This window comes from Panulirus ornatus, chromosome 10, assembly GCF_036320965.1.
Source record: "Panulirus ornatus isolate Po-2019 chromosome 10, ASM3632096v1, whole genome shotgun sequence".
In the NCBI taxonomy this organism is placed as follows: Eukaryota; Metazoa; Arthropoda; class Malacostraca; order Decapoda; family Palinuridae; genus Panulirus; species Panulirus ornatus.
Genome location: NC_092233.1, coordinates 13,915,413 through 13,933,636, shown reverse-complemented (window position 1 = coordinate 13,933,636; position 18,224 = coordinate 13,915,413). Strand labels below are relative to the sequence as shown.

General features: G+C 37.0%; 1 protein-coding gene across 7 annotated transcripts in view; it reads right to left on the bottom strand.

Moving 5' to 3' along the window:
• Positions 1 to 1,767: 1,767 nt before the first annotated feature.
• The window catches only part of ACC (acetyl-CoA carboxylase), a 333,790-nt gene continuing 317,333 nt past the window's right edge, over positions 1,768 to 18,224 (bottom strand). For all 7 annotated transcript variants that reach the window (XM_071665546.1, XM_071665545.1, XM_071665542.1 and 4 more), the window contains 3 exons: positions 16,641 to 16,877; positions 8,017 to 8,196; positions 1,768 to 7,717 (listed from right to left, as the gene is read on the bottom strand). In XM_071665546.1, coding sequence (XP_071521647.1) covers positions 7,559 to 7,717; positions 8,017 to 8,196; positions 16,641 to 16,877 — 576 coding nt within the window. In that variant the 3' untranslated portion in view covers positions 1,768 to 7,558. The remainder of the gene's footprint in view (positions 7,718 to 8,016; positions 8,197 to 16,640; positions 16,878 to 18,224) is intronic.

The following is an 18,224-nucleotide window of genomic DNA, read 5'->3' as shown; positions in this document are numbered from 1 at the left end:
TAAAGTTTAATGTGGGAATAAGCATATGATGCTCTCAGGGTGAAATCAGTCATACATTTGGTCACTGAGACTAGTTTTTCTAATGGTGTGAACAGCAACTCACCCCAGGCTATCTTGAGGGAGTGATGTTCTTTCTCTACTATTCCTGGTTCCCACTTCATTTGGGAATATTGCTTCTGGTCGCTGTATTTCTTCAACCTGTACTTAAAGATGGTTGGCTTTTACCGTTCTAAGGAGAAAAAAGGCAGAATTCTCAAACTGAAGCAAGAAAACATGGATACACATGAGATTTCTAGGTGCAATGGGAACTCAGAACATACAATCAGATGGCTGCTTCCTGCAACACCTCATCAGTGCCTTACCTCATTTCGATCAAGACCCCATGGACCTAGAATACTTAAGGAACCTTGTTAACTCCTTATTCAGATGTCTTCAGATGGTAAGCAAGGCCAAAGGAGAGATGACAAAGTACTAAAATGAAATTGTGACAAGTTTAAAAATGGACTGGGGAGGCAAACAAGGTTTTTTGTAGACACTGTTGTTAGGATTAGTTAGATAAGTAAGAAATAAGATCAATAGAAATGCACAATTTAAGTAGTATAGCTAGAATTAAGTGTAAAAATAGAATAAGGATGGGAAAAGATTATGTAATTTGAAGACATCATTAAAACAGGACAATGATTGAAGTCTTCCAAGATGGCATGGTTAAGTAGAATGGGTGGCAGATGATGGCTGTCAAAGATATGTAGTAGCACAGTACAAGGTACAAGAAAAAGGGATAGACTGCTGGAGAAAGGGAGAACTGTAATCAGAAAATTAATCAGGGCTGGAGATATTTCAGATGAAGATGCTTGAGTCAATGGGGATTGGAAGCAATGGAAACATTTTGTGCATGGCAGTAGTATGAAGGAGGGTGTTGGCCTTGCTTGATAAATCAGTGAAAAAGTAACAACTGTTAAATGTGTTGTTTCACTTTAACATACTGGGCATGAGGTGAAATGTTTGTGAGTTATGTTTGAGGCTGAATATATTTGATCCACTTCATTAATTTGAGAAAGGAGTCATGATAACATATGGAGAGACAGATATATTTCCTAACGCTTGTGGAAAATTTAAGTATCTAGTATGTGAAACTGGAATACTGGCAAGAAAAACCTTGGTCTTTTTTATACAGGATGTAAGTTTCAACAGATTATATGTCTTGTTTATAAACTATCCCTCCTGGTCCTTAGCCAAAAGTATTTGGTGTTCTCCCTTTTCTTTATTGATGTTATATCCATTGGCTATTACTGATAAACTATACCCCATCATTTGAGATTCATAAGCCTAAACAAAAGACGAAGAAGCAATCATTTTGAGTTAAAATCTGAAGTACCAAATTCGCAGCACTAAGGTTTTCAAAACAACCTTCAAGTCTTTGAAAAGGCACTAAAGCTCTGACACAAATCTCTTGGTAACTCTAAGTCTCCCTACTAATGGATGAAGGCTGATATGAAAACTTTTTATTGGAGGTGAATATGTGCTATCTTTTTGGAATTCTTCATCCTTGAAAATTCTACCTTTATCCTTTTTTCTTTTCAGAGGAAGTCACTTTATATGGTTATGTGGCAATGCTTAGTCCAAATGGAATCAAGAGAGGGGATGTGAGTGATACGTCCATGGCTTCCCATGTCTAAGTAAATGTCTTTTACACTGAAAATCAATTTTCTCATTGTAAACACTGAAATACTTCATAACTCTTTCAACAACAAGAAAATTAGATATCAATTAAATATTAACAAACAATTTATTTGTACCCATGTACATCTTATGTCATCTACAGAAACTGTGGAATAAGGTATTACCTCCATGAACACTCTTGAGAGATTTGGAATCACAGTGAACCCTCACTTATTCAGCCCCAGCCAATTCTATTCTCAGTTACTTTAAACATTAGTCATCTGAACACTTTTGTCCTAAGTACCTGTGATTGTAAAGGGTGTGTTTCAAAGACTGAAATGTTATGTAGAGAAAATGTGGTCATACCTGTGGATTTTCACAAATATTGAAGTAAAGGTATACTCCCCAGCTAATACACATGTACACAAGAGCTGCCCCCCAAAAACTGTGAAGCTTTCCTTTTTATGGGAGACCTCTATTAAGTCATCTTATCTGTTATTGTGAATACTCCCATCCTCTTTTATGCTGAATTGGCAAGGGTTCACTATATATATATTGGACATACATTCTACCTAACTTCATTAGAAAATTTGTATATTAACATGAAGGTTAAATTCCACAAAAATAATAATGGCAGTTCTTATCTATAAAATGTAAGAATTCACTAACAGCAGAAACATTTCCGTGAAAAACCACCTACAAGTTAGGGATCATCTCATGCATGCTGCATCACAAAAAACTCATTCAGGTGTAAACTAAGATAATGAAAATTATGTAGATAATACTCTATTTAAGTTATGTCTCCTGTATGATCTAAAATTTTCAGTCATCATTACAAACTATCAAACTACTTTGAGTGATGAGGAATACCTACCATAGTTATAAAAATAGATAATAATCTTGTATGAAAGATAATATCAAACCAAAGAGTAGTACCATACAGACAAAGTAACTATAGTCAAAGAATCTGAGGTTGGTTAAAAACATAACACATATAAAAGCTTATCATTAATTAGTGCAAAATCTTATAGAATAAAGAGATTATGACTTAATGCACTAATGGTTTTCTTCACCTCCATTCACTGTCAACCACCCTTTGGTGGCCTAACCCATACCTTCATGCACTAAAGTATCCTTCAAACTATTTTTCCAGTTTTCTGCAGTATTTATTTCATTACTTCAGTACCACTTTCCTCTTTTCACCTTTCTACTTATTTTTTCCATGTATGTGCTTGCAGAGATAAACTTTCATTAATTATGCACATTCTTACTTCCCTTCATACAAGCAGCTGGTGTCTGCTTCAGTCATGTGATAGCAAATTTTTCAAATGGTGCTGGATTTCTTGGAAACTAGAGACCAATATGGTCAGTAGTGGAATGTAAGACAAAGATTCTGCAAGAGTTTCTCTGTTTTGAGCATAGGGCATGACATTTATGATACAAATAGGAACACAGCTGAACAGCAGTTGTTTAGATGGCCTGGCTTTTTCAGTCAAGCACAACTGCTAGTTTCTTAAAGGGAAAATACACTTAATTTACTTTTTCTAACACATAGTGCACCCTTTCTTTAACAAATCCATATTTCAAGTTTTTATCTTAATTTAACACATTATTATGCACTCTTTAAACATTGCTATTCTGCTATTCATCTTAACTTATTATCTATTTTTCTCAACTACTTCACTTTACTTCCCATAATGATAACCCTCTGACTGCATTCTAAAAGCTGAGAGCGTACAATACAATACGAACATATTTCTTAAACATCATATTGAAACACTATTGACACTATATATCTAATGACAGTATGTACTAAGAATGATGCAAGCTTTCTGGTAAAATATGACAAACAACGATGTGTTCTATACGAGGAAAATAGTGTCTTGGATATAAAGATGGAAGTGTTGCAAGAAATCTTACCAGTTCTATTGCCTGCTACTACTTCCAATTTATGTGCATGGCTGCCAGGTTAATTCAAAGCAATAAATATGAGTGTCATCTACTACAAAAATATGCTTCATGATCATCAAATCTGCAATAAGAGAGCAACATAGTTGTTTGCCAATATGTTTAAGCAAATATATAGCCCTACTTTATCAAAATCCTAATACATATTACAGAAATTCTACAAAAACCTCTAGTTTTTCATATATACTGCTTCCTAAAAATGTGTTTGTGATAAAATGTGTTTGTGAATTAGATTTACATCTCATCCCTTAAATTTTGATATGCATATGCTTAAACATATTCTAGAGGCACTTTACTTATTCTTAATCTAAGTAATCCAGTTCGAAAATAAGCAAAAATATGTGGGAAAATATATACACATATAGTTCTAAATAAGTAGTTCCAAATCTTTACAAAGACTGTAGCACACATTAAAAAAGTTTCATATATGAATTTAAGGATGACTACTGCACAATTCGATAATATCTTTCACCTGAACAACACCTCATGGCAGTCCTTAAAAACAAATTTTAGTGTGTTACACTGCTCAATGATACCTTTCACTTGAACGACACCTCATGGCAGTCCTTAAAAACAAATTTTAGTGTATTACTGTCATAATAACAGCAGAGTATCACATTTCATTTAAAGAAAGAGGGAAAAATACACAACTGTGCATGAAAACAATTTACAAGGGAACATCTATTTTAATACCTGTGATTACTGTGTGAACTTCTTTTCATAATAACTAAATTGAGAATATATATTTACAACTCTACATAAAAAATTCTATATATTCCCTGAATAACTTGTCATATATCTTAGCTCCTTAACAATGTTCATCACTATAAACAAGATCAAGCATGTTCAAAATCACTCAACCTACTACATAACAGTTAAAAATAAGTATTTTATCTGGTCAACCTTTTACAAGGAGCATTCACAGAATTAATGGTACCTGTGTTGTTTGCAAGTCTACAAAGAAACAGGTACAGTATAAAACCATCATGTATGTTATGAAAGTAACCCTTAAAAGCAAATGCACTCTTACAACCATGAGGTGATGACATGTGTTCTTGTTATGTGAGAAGGTTTTGCTCATATTTGATATGCACTTCTCTTCCTTCAACCAGAAAGCTTAAGTAGAATATTCAAATATCTGTCATCATACACTATACTGCCATATCCTTTCTTGCGAACTTAAATTCTATAAGTTTTTGGATGAAACTTTCTCTGAAATTTTGAAGTTATTCTATGGTACATAACAATAACTGAGATAATAGAGGCTTAAATCTAATCATTTCCCTATTTCAGAGGCTTTTTGTGATTAGGTTTTGCTATCAAATGAGTCTTCCTTCAGGCTTAAGTGAAATTAACCAATGCATATTTCATGGAAGAGGCAACTGACAGGTGTTCAACTGCAGTGTAAAGTAAGCTCCTGCTGTAAACATTCTTTCATCGAAAGAGAACAATTCACTTCCTTGAATTTAATAAAAGAGAGAAAGAAAAGGAAGGGGAAGTTCATATAACAACCTAAAACGAAAGGGCAAGTTCATATAGCAGCTTGTCTGTCGAGGCATTCTCTAAGAGATCAGAATACATATCCTAGAGACTGAAACAGAGTCCATAGCTTCAAAACAGAACTCCAAATCTTGATCTGAAGGCCAAACATGGACCTAGGCTCCAGCTCTGAGGACTGAATGAATGATCATGGTCTTTTTGAAATCTGAGCTGAGTAATTACCAAGTCCCATTTGGTAATACACTAAAAAATGTAGTCTAATTACTCTTAACACTTTGACATCTGCCATGGCACATCTCGCAAGAGTTAGTACAATGGCAGGTTGAAGCTGTCATAGGAAGTTTGCAGGTCTCTGAAACCCACAAACCCTAACTCTGATCCCCTCCTACTCCAGTCACACTTGGGAAAGAAAAAGACACTGACAACAGTGACCAAATATAGTTTGCCTCCCAAACAATCATCCACACATGTTTTGGTAATGAGCTTTACATAATGTCAACTACAAGGTCCCTTTTACAGAATGATTTTTGTAACTTGTTTCATCCTAGAATATTCTGTTATTATCTTTTCCATTCTAATTACTTTGCAGTTTCCAAGATTCATTAAGGTTAAGGATATTTTGGATAAATATGTTAAGGACTGATTTGCGACTAGATGCAAAGGAAATATATTGTGTTTAGAGGCTGTGTGATAAATCTACTTAATAAATCAGCCTAGTATGCTATGTGAAAAAGCACAAAGCAGCAGTGCAAGATGTAAGTCTGCATTTCACTCTAGCACACATGGAATGGGTTGAGGATGTATGTGACTGAATCCCTGATGATGCACCCCTATGAAAAGGAGTTAACAGCAATGTCATTACCCACCTGTCTAACCACTGATGCATTTTGTTAGGGTCTCTGCAATGTTTTGCAATACTTTTTATTTCGTACTTCAATCATGACTTTGGTCGTAGAAAACATTCAGGTACAACTCAATCTAGTCTGACATAAATCAGATATAGTAGCTGCCCAAGCAATAAGCCCTGAGGATCCTTACATGTCACCATTGCAGAGATTCAAAATACTCCCTGGATATGCATCCTCTGATCTCTCCCAGTTAAACAATATTCAGCTGACTTATACTGCCTTTCTTTGAGCTCTCAAAAGCCTTCTGACAGTCCAAGAATACACCATCCACCCATCTTATCACTCTCCTCTTAGATATCTTAATCTCCTTAAGAATTCCAACAAATTTGTCGTGCATAATGTAGAGATATGTATTTAGTTTTAAGGGATAAACTCATCAATGAGAATGATGTACACACACACACACACACACACACACACACACACACACACACAGCATATTTGGCTCAACAATGATTTCACATAATCATCACTTAAACTAAATAAATGTTATTGTAATCCAGTATACATAACAGTACAGTACTGTAATGATAAGTATATATTAAAATATCTCATTTACTCTTGACTTCATACGACATGACTTAAGATACATGCAAACACTGTTCCACTAACCCTAGCTAATGCAAAATGCATAATTTAAAGCCATAAGAAAAAGTAACACTCAGCCATGTAAATCATGAAACTTTCAGCTGGTGTTTACCATCAACATAGCATAAACTTGAGCATTGGGAATCTAAATGGAAAAATGTTACTGGTCAGATGAATTACCAGAGCAAGGAAGGGAAGAAGATTATTAGCTAGAGTATGATAATAATCAGTGGCATTAATATTGGAAACCACTGATACTAATGATAATCACATTCATCCAGAATATCTGAAAAGCACTTTTAAAAAAATCTTTAAATTCTCCAACCTCACAATTTACAATTACTACATATTCATTATAACTTAACAACACATATAAATATGGATTACCAAAGCTAAGCTTACACTTCTGGCAAACACAGCCAAAAAAGCTAATGTTCTTTACAGTACACCACTTTCCACCTGAGTTGTTGGCAACCTCCCAAGCAAGAGAGGTTAGCCACTTTAGGGACTTTAACATGGCAGAGTGATTCGCCTTATGCACAATAAACTGAAAAATGTCTGCTAACCCTGCCTGCCTTTAGGCATAACTCCATCTCACAGGTTACAAGTGCAAAACTATAATTCCTATGCAATCCTAAATATAGAGGACTCTTGCCTAAATCTGATGACCATCATGACTACTTCAGCTGACTAAACAGTCCTGCTTGATATTCCTTGTAAAAATTTGTGCAAAATGGTTATCTTTATTCTTTACTGGGAATATTAGATGAGTAAATTATTCCCAACACACAAGTAAATTTCTTTACAAGCATACAAAATTCTATCCCTTGGTTTAGTTACGAAAATGTGCGAAAGGTGACATGGTTCGACAGCTAGGTTAGTGAGACCTTGGGTGGTGTGGCTAGTAGTACGGACTACTACTGCCACAATAAAGGTCAGTTTGAGTTTTCCTGTGGGTCTGGGGTGGTTACTGGATCTGCCTGTTGACTAATAAGGTCCATATTGTTAAGTGCCTTAAGTGTGTCTGCACGCTGTGACGGAGACATGCGACGAATGATGTGCACAATGGTGTCCATTGCAATTTCTGGGAACTCCTGAAAAGAGTAATAGGTATATACTAAACATTTTTTCTAAAGAGTGTGTGAAAACAAGCATGAAAAAAAACAATTATAAGTCTTTGGGATACTAAGATCAGAATTCTAAAATACTTCAAGCACTTACCACTGGTATCAAATGCTGAATCTATAATTCATAATACCTTGTTTCTTAGTAAATAAATTTGGTGATCAATGCAATACAATAAATGCTACTCACAAGAATTCAGACAAGGCAGCCACGCAACTGCAGAAGTAATATTTTTTTACAACTGTTAGCAAGCTGCAGTAATACTAACCTTTATAACACTCTTGACTTGTGATATTGCAGCATCTCTCTTCATAAGCTGTAAATTCTCTAAGAGATAAGATGTGTTGCCTTCTTCTGGAGGTGATTTCTGTGTTTCTTTGGACCAGTAACCATCCAACTGCAAGTGCAACCACTCTGCTACAACTTGGTCATTGTCCCACAGATAACTCTGGAAAATTACATTAACATTAAATACAATGTTCTTTGCAGTGACATTATACAAAGGAATATAAAATCATTCAAAACAGTAACAGGCCAATGGGTCTTTTAAAGGCTGTTTGTGATAATGGAGGAGATTAGGAACTTGAGAGATCAGAAAAGTAAGAAGAGAAAAGCAAACATATCTTAAAGAGAAATACCTACAAACTTTACAAAAAACAAAGAGGCACAGATAATGTCAGTTGTAGATCTAAATCAAATTATTTGTTACAACTATTCTTAAACATATTAATAATGATGCTTTTAGGTAACTTTTCTTTTTTTCTTTCAAACTTGTTTGCTGTTTCTCATGTTAGCAAGATAATGCCAGGAATACCAAAGAAAAGGTCTCATTCACTCGCATCCATTCTCTAGCTGTCATGTGTAATGCACCCATCACCCCCTGTATATCACATCCTTCTAATTCACTCTATCCCATGTATGCCTTTTACACTCCTGGATGTTCAGGCACCAACCACTATAAAAATCTTTTTCACTTCACCCTTCCATCTCCACTGTCATCTTGTCCTTTTCCCTTCCACTTCCGAGATATATATCCTTTAAGTATACCTCTCCCCACAAATTCTCTGACACATATATCTTTTAAGTCAACCTCTTCCCACTAATTCTCATCATATCTCCAAACCATTTCAATACACCCTCTTCAGCTCTTTCAACCACATTCTTCTTACAACCACATCCCTCTCTTACCCTTTAAATAACTACTCGATCAATCCACCTCACACCAAATATTGTCCTCAAACAATTAATTTCCAACACATCCATCTTGCTCTGCACATTGTCATCAAGATCCCATGTCACATCCATATAACAATTCTGGAGATGATATATTTTCAAATATTCCCATTTGCGCTTTCCCAGGTAACATGCCTCTTTCCACACATTCCTCCCTGCTCCCAGAACTTTCACCCCATCACCCACCCAATGACTCACTTCCGCTTCCAAGGCTCTATTTGCTGATGTGTCCTACAACATTCTACTTTCTCCAAATTTTCTCCAATCCAACTCACACCCCAACTAGCCTGTCCCTCTGCCCTGCTAAACCTAATAAACTTGTTTTTGTTCACATCTACTTTCATCTTCCTCCTTCACACACTCCCCCAAACTCAGACACCAACTTCTGTAGCTGCTTACTCTAATATACCATCAGTACTGTGTCATTAGAAAACAACAACTGACTCACTTCCCAAGTTGCCTTACCTGCGACATACAGCATACTTGCCTCTCTCTGCAAGACCCTTACATTTCCCTCCCTCCCCATCCTATCCATAAACAAACTAAACTGCCATGGTGCCATCACATATCTCTGCCACAGACCCACCTTCACCTGGAATTTCTCACCCTCTTCACCTACTTGCACAAATGCCTTAAACTCAATAAAAACTCACTGCTTCCAGTAGCTTCCTCCTGCACCATACATTCATAAGACCTTCCAAAAGGCATCTCTATCAACCCTATCATATGCTTTCTCTAGACCCATAACTGCAACATACAAATCCTTCAGTTTCCCTTGAGAATTTCTCACACACATTCTTTATAGCAAACACCTGATCCACATATCATCCCCCATTCCTGAAATCACACTGTTCCTCTCATATCTGATGCTCTGTACATGCCTCCATTCTCTTGATCACCACTCTCCCATACAAGTTACTATGTACACTCAGTAAACTTATACTTCTGTCGTTTGAACCCTCACCTTTGACCCCTTGCTTTATACATTGGCAATATATATAAAGGCATTCTTCCAACCCTCAGGCACCTCACCATGATCTATTAATACAACGAAAATCCTAACTAACCTACCTAACTATATCTACAATGACCATTCCCTCTGGGAACTCCCATCGAGATAGCAGCCACATCAAAAGAGCCTACACCTATCCCTATCCTTGCATACCTTCCTCATATACACAATTCCATGCATTCTTCCATCACTTCTCACCCTCCACTACTCTTTCACTCAATTTCCCAATGTTACAGGTGGTCTTCCTCTCACACCAACCACTTCAATTGTACTATCATATACTTTTCCTGTAAACTTCCTGTCTAGCAGTCTTTCCAGATCCCAAACCGCCTCAAAATATTATGTTTCACCCACAATTCATTCCCTATACCTTCCCTGCCATACTCATCTACCGTACACCCCCTCATTTCTTTCTTCATTCCTTCTAGTCATACCACATGCTCCTCTCAAATAGTTCGTTTCCACAGCCTGGATTTTTTACCTCTATGACTGGTTCGATGTCAATTTTCAGCTGCAGACATCAGGGTTAGGAGGACTATGCTGTTCCTTAACCCTTTCTTCAATTCCATACTTACACTTCTACCCTTCATTATTCTATCAGGGACCTTATGACTCTTCTACCCTGTACTGCTCTGTCCCTTCTTTCTCCCTCCATATCACCTAACTAACCATGAATTTGTATCCATTACTGCGAGTGAAATCAGTCAAATCAAACAATAAGTAGCTCCTCAGACTGAGGTCAACAAAGCCTTTGATAACTCTGAATACCTGTACTGCCTCATCTAACCATCTCTTTTCAAAGTTAAATAAGTTTAAGTCATATAGCCAGCTCTCATAGTATTTCTTTTTCCGTCTGGGGATCATCTGTGTTGCTAAGAATCATCTTTGTTACTCAACACTGTACTATCTCAATTTATATAAAGAGCATGTAAAGTGACCAAAACTGAATACAATATTCACGTGGGGATACACAAGTGAAATCTAAAGAAAAAGAATTTTTTCTCAGACTTAAATGTGAATGCCCTACCTAAGACTCCTAAAATTTTGTTTACTTTTTCATTGTTTCTATGTAATGCTTACTGAGTGGCAGAGGATGTGTGGATCAGGTGTTTGCTTTAAAGAATGAAAAATATTTAGTAAGATAAAAGGATTCCTTATAAAGCATTTATGGCTCTGAAGAAAGCATATGAGAGAGTTCAAAGAGATGCTTTGTAGAAAGTGTTATGAATAAAAAGTGTGGGTGAAAAGCTACTATAAGTAGTGGGGAGTTTCTACCATGGGGAATACAGCATGTGTGCAAGTAAGAAAACAGGTGCATGAGTGGTTCCATGGGTGAGTGGTTTCAAGCATGAATTTACATGAGTTTACATGAGAAAGACAGACAACAGGAGGACTGATGTGCCCATGACTGGGTTGTCTGAAAAAGAAAAAATAAGATTTATCTATTTATATATTATACATAATCGCTGTTTCCTGCGTCAGCAAGGTATCGCAAGGAAACAGACAAAGAATGGCCCATCCACTCATATATATATATACATAAATGCCCACATATGCACATATACTTACAAACACATACACATACCCAAACATTACATACATACACATGTAAATATTCATACTTGCTTGCCTTTATCCATTTCTGTCGCTATCCCCCCCCCTTCCAACACACACACACACACACACGCACATAAAAACAGCAATGCTATTCCCTGCTTCAGTGAGGTACCACCAGAAATATAGACAAAAAGGCCATGTTCACTCACACTCTGCCTCTAGCTGTCATGTATAATGCACCCAAACCACAGCTCCCTTTACATATCCAAGCCACACACACACCTCACCATGGTTTACCCTAGATACTTCACATGCTTTGGTTCAATCCAATGACAGCACGTTGACCCCAGTATGCCATGTCCTTCCAATTCACTCTATTCCTTGCATGCTTCTCACCCTCCTGTATGTTCAGATAAGATACAACTTGATAAAAAAAGTAATTCTGCTCAGTTGTTAATTTAGCTATCACCAACTCCCTGCTGCTGCACATTAGTTTTCCAGTGTCCTCATTACCACTGTCTTTTATACATATATTTCTAGAGTTTTTCTCAGAGTGTACCTGAATTTATAAAATATGTCTAAACAACATTTGAAGGTATTCATAGCTTTAGCATTCACTATGTCTGACAGTAACTTATTCCGGTGCTCAACACACCTATTGGAAAAGAAGCTTTTTCCCATGTCTGTACTAAATCTTTTAGCTCTGAGTTTTATTCCATTTGTCCTAGTAAATGCATTTTCTTGTATTCAAAAAAGTGCTCGGGGTTTACTTTGTCAAATTTGTTCAGAATTTTGAACACTTGAATTAACTTGCTGCTAAGTCTATGTTTTTTATGGAAGAAAAGGTCCAATCATTTAAGCCTCTTTTTGTACGCCAGATTTCTAAGGGATGGAATCAATATTGTCGTGCATCTTTGTACTTGCTCTAATTTTTCCTTCTTTTATAGTTTGGGTATCTTACTAGAGAATTATACAGTGTGAGAATTGTTTCTGGTGTCTTATAATCTACATTTCTGGCAATGAAACCTAACATTCAGTTGCCTTTTTAACATGCTTCTGGACACTGTTTAGTGTATTTCAAATTGTTGCTGATGACAACTCCAAGGTCCTTTTCTTCATTTACTTTAGTAAGATAATTTCCAAACAGTTTGTAATCGTAATGTATATTCTTGTCTCCTAAGTTCATAACTTTACACCTGTCGACATCAAACTTCACTTGCCATCTGTCTGACCACTCTGCTAGTGAGTTAAGACCTCTTTGAATCATTCTGCAGTCCAGCCTGTTTACAGCTCTACCTCCTAGTTTGGTATTGTCTGCAAATTTGGAGACCTTAGATATGAGACTGAATTCTAGGTCATTAATGTATATCATGAAAAGAACTGGGCCTAGGAGCAACCTCAGTGGCACACCACTTGTCATGTCTAACCAATCTAAAGCTTCGCTGTTTAATACTACATGCTGTGTTCTTCCAGTAAGCCAGCCTCTGATCCACTAGAGAGGTAGATGCAAGTCTGCTGAGGGTGATGGGGGCCCGGGAGGTGAATAATTTGTTGTTTGCTGATGACAGGGTGCTGGTGGCAGATTCAAGTCAGATACTGCAGAGGCTGGTATCTGAGTTTGGGGAAGTATTTGTGAAACAAAGTTGAGAGTTGATATCTGTTATTAAGTTTACCAGTACAGAGAAAAAGGTTGGTTGGAATGTGAGTCTGAACGGAGAGAATCTGGAGGAAGTGGAGTGTTTTAGATACCTGGAAATAAATATGACAGTAGAGAGAACACTAGGGGCTAAAGTAAGCCACAATGTGGGTGAAAGATCTATGGTCCTGTGTGCATTAAGAGTGTGTGGAAAGTGAGGTCACTGTCTGTAATTACCTGTCAGTACTGTACAGGGGAGGGAGCTTTAAACTCAGGGGGCCCCATTTCTTGCATAAACCCTACCATCATACAACATCTTTAAGTAAGCTGTCTGCATTAACCATGTCCTCAGTCAATCTGTTCCGTTCATCCATCAATCTTTTTTTTTTTTTTTTTTTTTTTTTGCTTTGTCGCTGTCTCCCGTGTTTGCGAGGTAGCGCAAGGAAACAGACGAAAGAAATGGCCCAACCCACCCCCATACACATGTATATACATACGTCCACACACGCAAATATACATACCTACACAGCTTTCCATGGTTTACCCCAGACGCTTCACATGCCCTGATTCAATCCACTGACAGCATGTCAACCCCGGTATACCACATCGCTCCAATTCACTCTATTCCTTGCCCTCCTTTCACCCTCCTGCATGTTCAGGCCCCGATCACACAAAATCTTTTTCACTCCATCTTTCCACCTCCAATTTGGTCTCCCTCTTCTCCTCATTCCCTCCACCTCCGACACATATAACCTCTTGGTCAACCTTTCCTCACTCATTCTCTCCATGTGCCCAAACCATTTCAAAACACCCTCTTCTGCTCTCTCAACCACGCTCGTTTTATTTCCACACATCTCTCTTACCCTTACGTTACTTACTCGATCAAACCACCTCACACCACACATTGTCCTCAAACATCTCATTTCCAGCACATCCATCCTCCTGCGCACCACTCTATCCATAGCCCACGCCTCGCAACCATACAACATTGTTGGAACCACTATTCCTTCAAACATACCCATTTTTGCTTTCTGAGATAATGTTCTCGACTTCCACACATTCTTCAAGGCTCCCAGAATTTTCACCCCCTCCCCCACCCTATGATCCACTTCCGCTTCCATGGTTCCATCCGCTGCCAGATCCACTCCCAGATATCTAAAACACTTTACTTCCTCCAGTTTTTCTCCATTCAAACTCACCTCCCAATTGACTTGACCCTCAACCCTACTGTACCTAACAACCTTGCTCTTATTCACATTTACTCTTAACTTTCTTCTTTGCATCTTTGTTCAACAGTTTCTTCCTTAATTTCAAATCATATCCTCAGGATGCTCCATCCCTGCATTTCTCAAAGAGCTGTCCACCACAGTGATCTATTTTAAAAACTTAAAAGTTGTAGTCAGTTCACCCCTCACTTTTCTCTTCCAAGGCAGGTAAATTTAGATATTTCCAACCTTTTTCTCTAGCTTAGCTCTCTTAATTCTGGCACCATCTTTGCTCCCCTCCCTTGTACTTTTTCTTTGAGCCCTTTATGCTTCTTTGGGTGCAATAAACAAACCTAGGAGGCATATTCTCATTTTGGCTTAATGTAAGGTATGAATATCTTGGCAAATATTTCCTTACCCATATACCTGACAGCTATTCTCATAGTTGCCAGCAGACAGTCTGTCTCCTTAAATGTTCTAATATGGGACTTCGGAGACATGTTAGGGATGATGTCTACTCCCAAGTCCTCTCACACACACAATACTGAAACTTGTTTCTTGTACTCTAATGATCATATCAAGGCCAACTTTTGCCTTGTCCCATCCTCATTACTTTACATTTGCTAGGGTTGAATTTCATCAACCACATTTCAGATGAACTTTGTAGCATGTTTAGGTCCCCTTGCTTTTCACTCCCTCATGAACCTTTGCATTATTTGTAAACATTCAGGTAGGATTCCAAACCTTCATGCATGTCACTAATATAGATCATGAAGAGTGAGGGTCCCAGAACTGAACCCTGTGGTACTACACTGATCACCTCAAACCCATCTGGAAAAGCCTCCTTTAACATGTGTTTTTTGTTTCCTTCCACTGACATACTCTTCTATTTTTCATAGGAGTTCCCCCTTATTCCTGCTTGGTGATCCAGCTTCTTAATCAGCCTCCTATGTGGTACAGTGTCATATGCCTTTGGGCAGTCCAGAGACAGGCAATCCACCCAGCCTCTCTTTTGTCCAGGCCTGTGGTCACTCTCATAAAGCTCAAGAGGTGAGTTACTCACAACCTCCTTTCCCTAAAACCTTGCTGTTTTTCGCTTAGGAAATTTCTCCTCTGTACAAAATCATCCATTTGCTCTCTACCAATCTTTTCCAAAACCTTACACACCACACTTATTAGTGAGACCAACCTGTTCCTCGTTTCATTTCTCATATATAAATATGATGCAGGCTCATTTCCATTACCTTGGCACTATGCCTCTCTCCAAGGGCATCTTGAACATCAATTCAAGTGGTTTAACTAGTGTATAGTAACAAATAGGTATGTTTGATGGTACAGAAGTCCAAATGGTGTTCTGTGGCTGTAAGGCTTAGGCCCTAGACCAAAAAGTGAGAAGAATGGTGGAAATACTGTAAATGAATTGGGTGAGAACAATATGTGGCGAGTGGAGGGATGATCAGATAAACAAAAGGGTAAGACAGACGAGTTGTAATGAAAAAAGTATGTACAAGAGAGCTGAAGAGGGTGTGCTGAGAGGGTTTGAACATATGGAAAGGATGAATTAGGAAAGGCTAAGAGGGAATACATGGTTGAAGTGGAGGAACAAGAAGAGAGAAACCAAGGAGGAATTGGAAGACTTGAGTGGAAGATGCTTTGAGTGATCAGGGTTTGAACATGCAGAAGGGTGTGAAAGGGGAATGTGAATTGAAGCAATGTGGTATATAAGGGCCAAAAGAAGTGGTCAACAGAAATAAAGGAAAAGTCTGTGGTGCCTGGTTGTGGAGTGAGTTGCTCTGATTTTGGTACATTATACATGACAGCTAGAGGGTGAATGTGAGTAAAAGAGGACATTCTTTGTCTGTTCCTGGCATTACCTTGCTAAGCTGGAAATGGAAAACACATGTGAAAAAATCAAACTATTCATTCCAATGCTATACTTTTCTTCACTTTCAAATATGACTTAAAATTCTTAACACTACTCTGAATTTTCATTCTGAAACGGTATCATAATGCATTTATGACAGCAAACTTTCAGTTTCATCTGAAACGGTATCATAAGGCATTTATGACAGCAAACTTTCAGAACTCTGGAACAATATTTTGAATTTTCCAGCAACACTGGGAGAATATATTCATTCCAGAATCTTTTAATACTTGAAAGTGTCGAATCATATGTTAGAAAAAAAGATCTTTCATACAATATTTTTGACATATATGAGACAGATATGATAGTAAGGATATATAAACACCTCCACTGATCCTTTCTCCTCAAAGAACCACCGTCTCAACATTGCATCAATCTGGCCATCAGAAGAGTCTGGCTGAATCAGTCTTATCTCTTTTTTCACCCTCTCCTCCGCTAGCAAACGTCTGAGACGCCAATATAGAGTTTTACGGCTCTGTGCCCAGGGTACCACACCCTGGATCACCCCCTTTTCTTGCATTCTAACTGGGGTGTCATGAAGATCAGCAAAAGTTATTGCCACCTGCAATGAAAAACAAAAAATTCAGTGCGACTAATGTCACATTCAAAGGTGTAGAAAAAAAGTGCATATCTGCACATATTCCCCTACTACCACTCGCAAAACAATACAAGACTTACAAAATTGTCTTATATGTAAATGCTAAAGGAATGGTGGGAAACGAGAGAGGAACTTAAAAGGATTAGTAGGTGTAATTATGCTGGATGCCTTAGAGATAACTGAGATGAAACTCAATAAGGAAAATGAATCCTGTGGTTTTCCTGATATATAAAAAACAACAATGAGAGAAAGATATGACCAAATCAAACTGCAAGAGATAATGGGAAACAACAAACCTTTATGAGGACATAAACTAAGGATAATAGTAATTTCTAAAAATTTGCCTAATAGGCCTAATAATAAGGAGGCTAGGTGAAAGGTTTTTGAGTTAAAAAAAATACCCTGAACTAATAATTGTAATTTTTGGTACTTTTTGCAGAAAAATAGATTTCCTTTAAAAACTCATAACAAGAAGTTTTTTCATGCTGAATACAAATCTAGGCTTAAAGTATCGTTTAGTCCTCCTTATGACCTTTAATCAAGCTGTTAAATGAAGTCAATTTCAAAGTATCATCTGATCACTGGAATCGTATTTTCTGGGTAAGTATTGGTAACTGAAAGCATTATGATATATTCCATGATTATTTCAAGTGTAGAAGTGTTTCAATATCTTATGTTTCAATTTCAAAACAAAAAGTTTTTTTTGTGGTTAAAATATCGTTTGATCCTCTTTATGACCTTTAATTAAGCTACTAAACGAAGTTAATTTCAAAGTATCATGTGATTATTAGAATCGTGTTTTCTAGGGAAGTATCAGCAGCTCAGAGCATTATAATATATTTCCCATGATTATTTCAAGCATTAAGTGTAACAATATCTTATGCATAGATTTTGAAACAAAAAGATTTTTGAGCTAAAAAAAATACCCTGAACTATTACCTGCCATTTTTGGTATTTTTTGCAGAAAAATAGATTTCCTTTAAAAAGTCATAAGAAGTATTTTTCATGCTGAATATAGATCTGGGATTAAAATATCATTTGATCCTCCTTATGAACTTCAATTAACCTCTGAAATGAAGTCAATTTCAAAGTATCATCTGATAATTGGTATCGTATTTACTGGGTAAGCATCGAGAACTCAAAGTATTATTATATTTTTTTCAAGATTATCTCCAGTACAAAAGTGTTTCAATATCTTATGTTTCAATTTTGAAACACAATGCTTTTTGAGCTAAAAAATACCCTGAACTATTACCTGCAAAAAAAATTAATTTGGTACTTTTTGCAGAAAATATTTCCTTTAAAAAATGT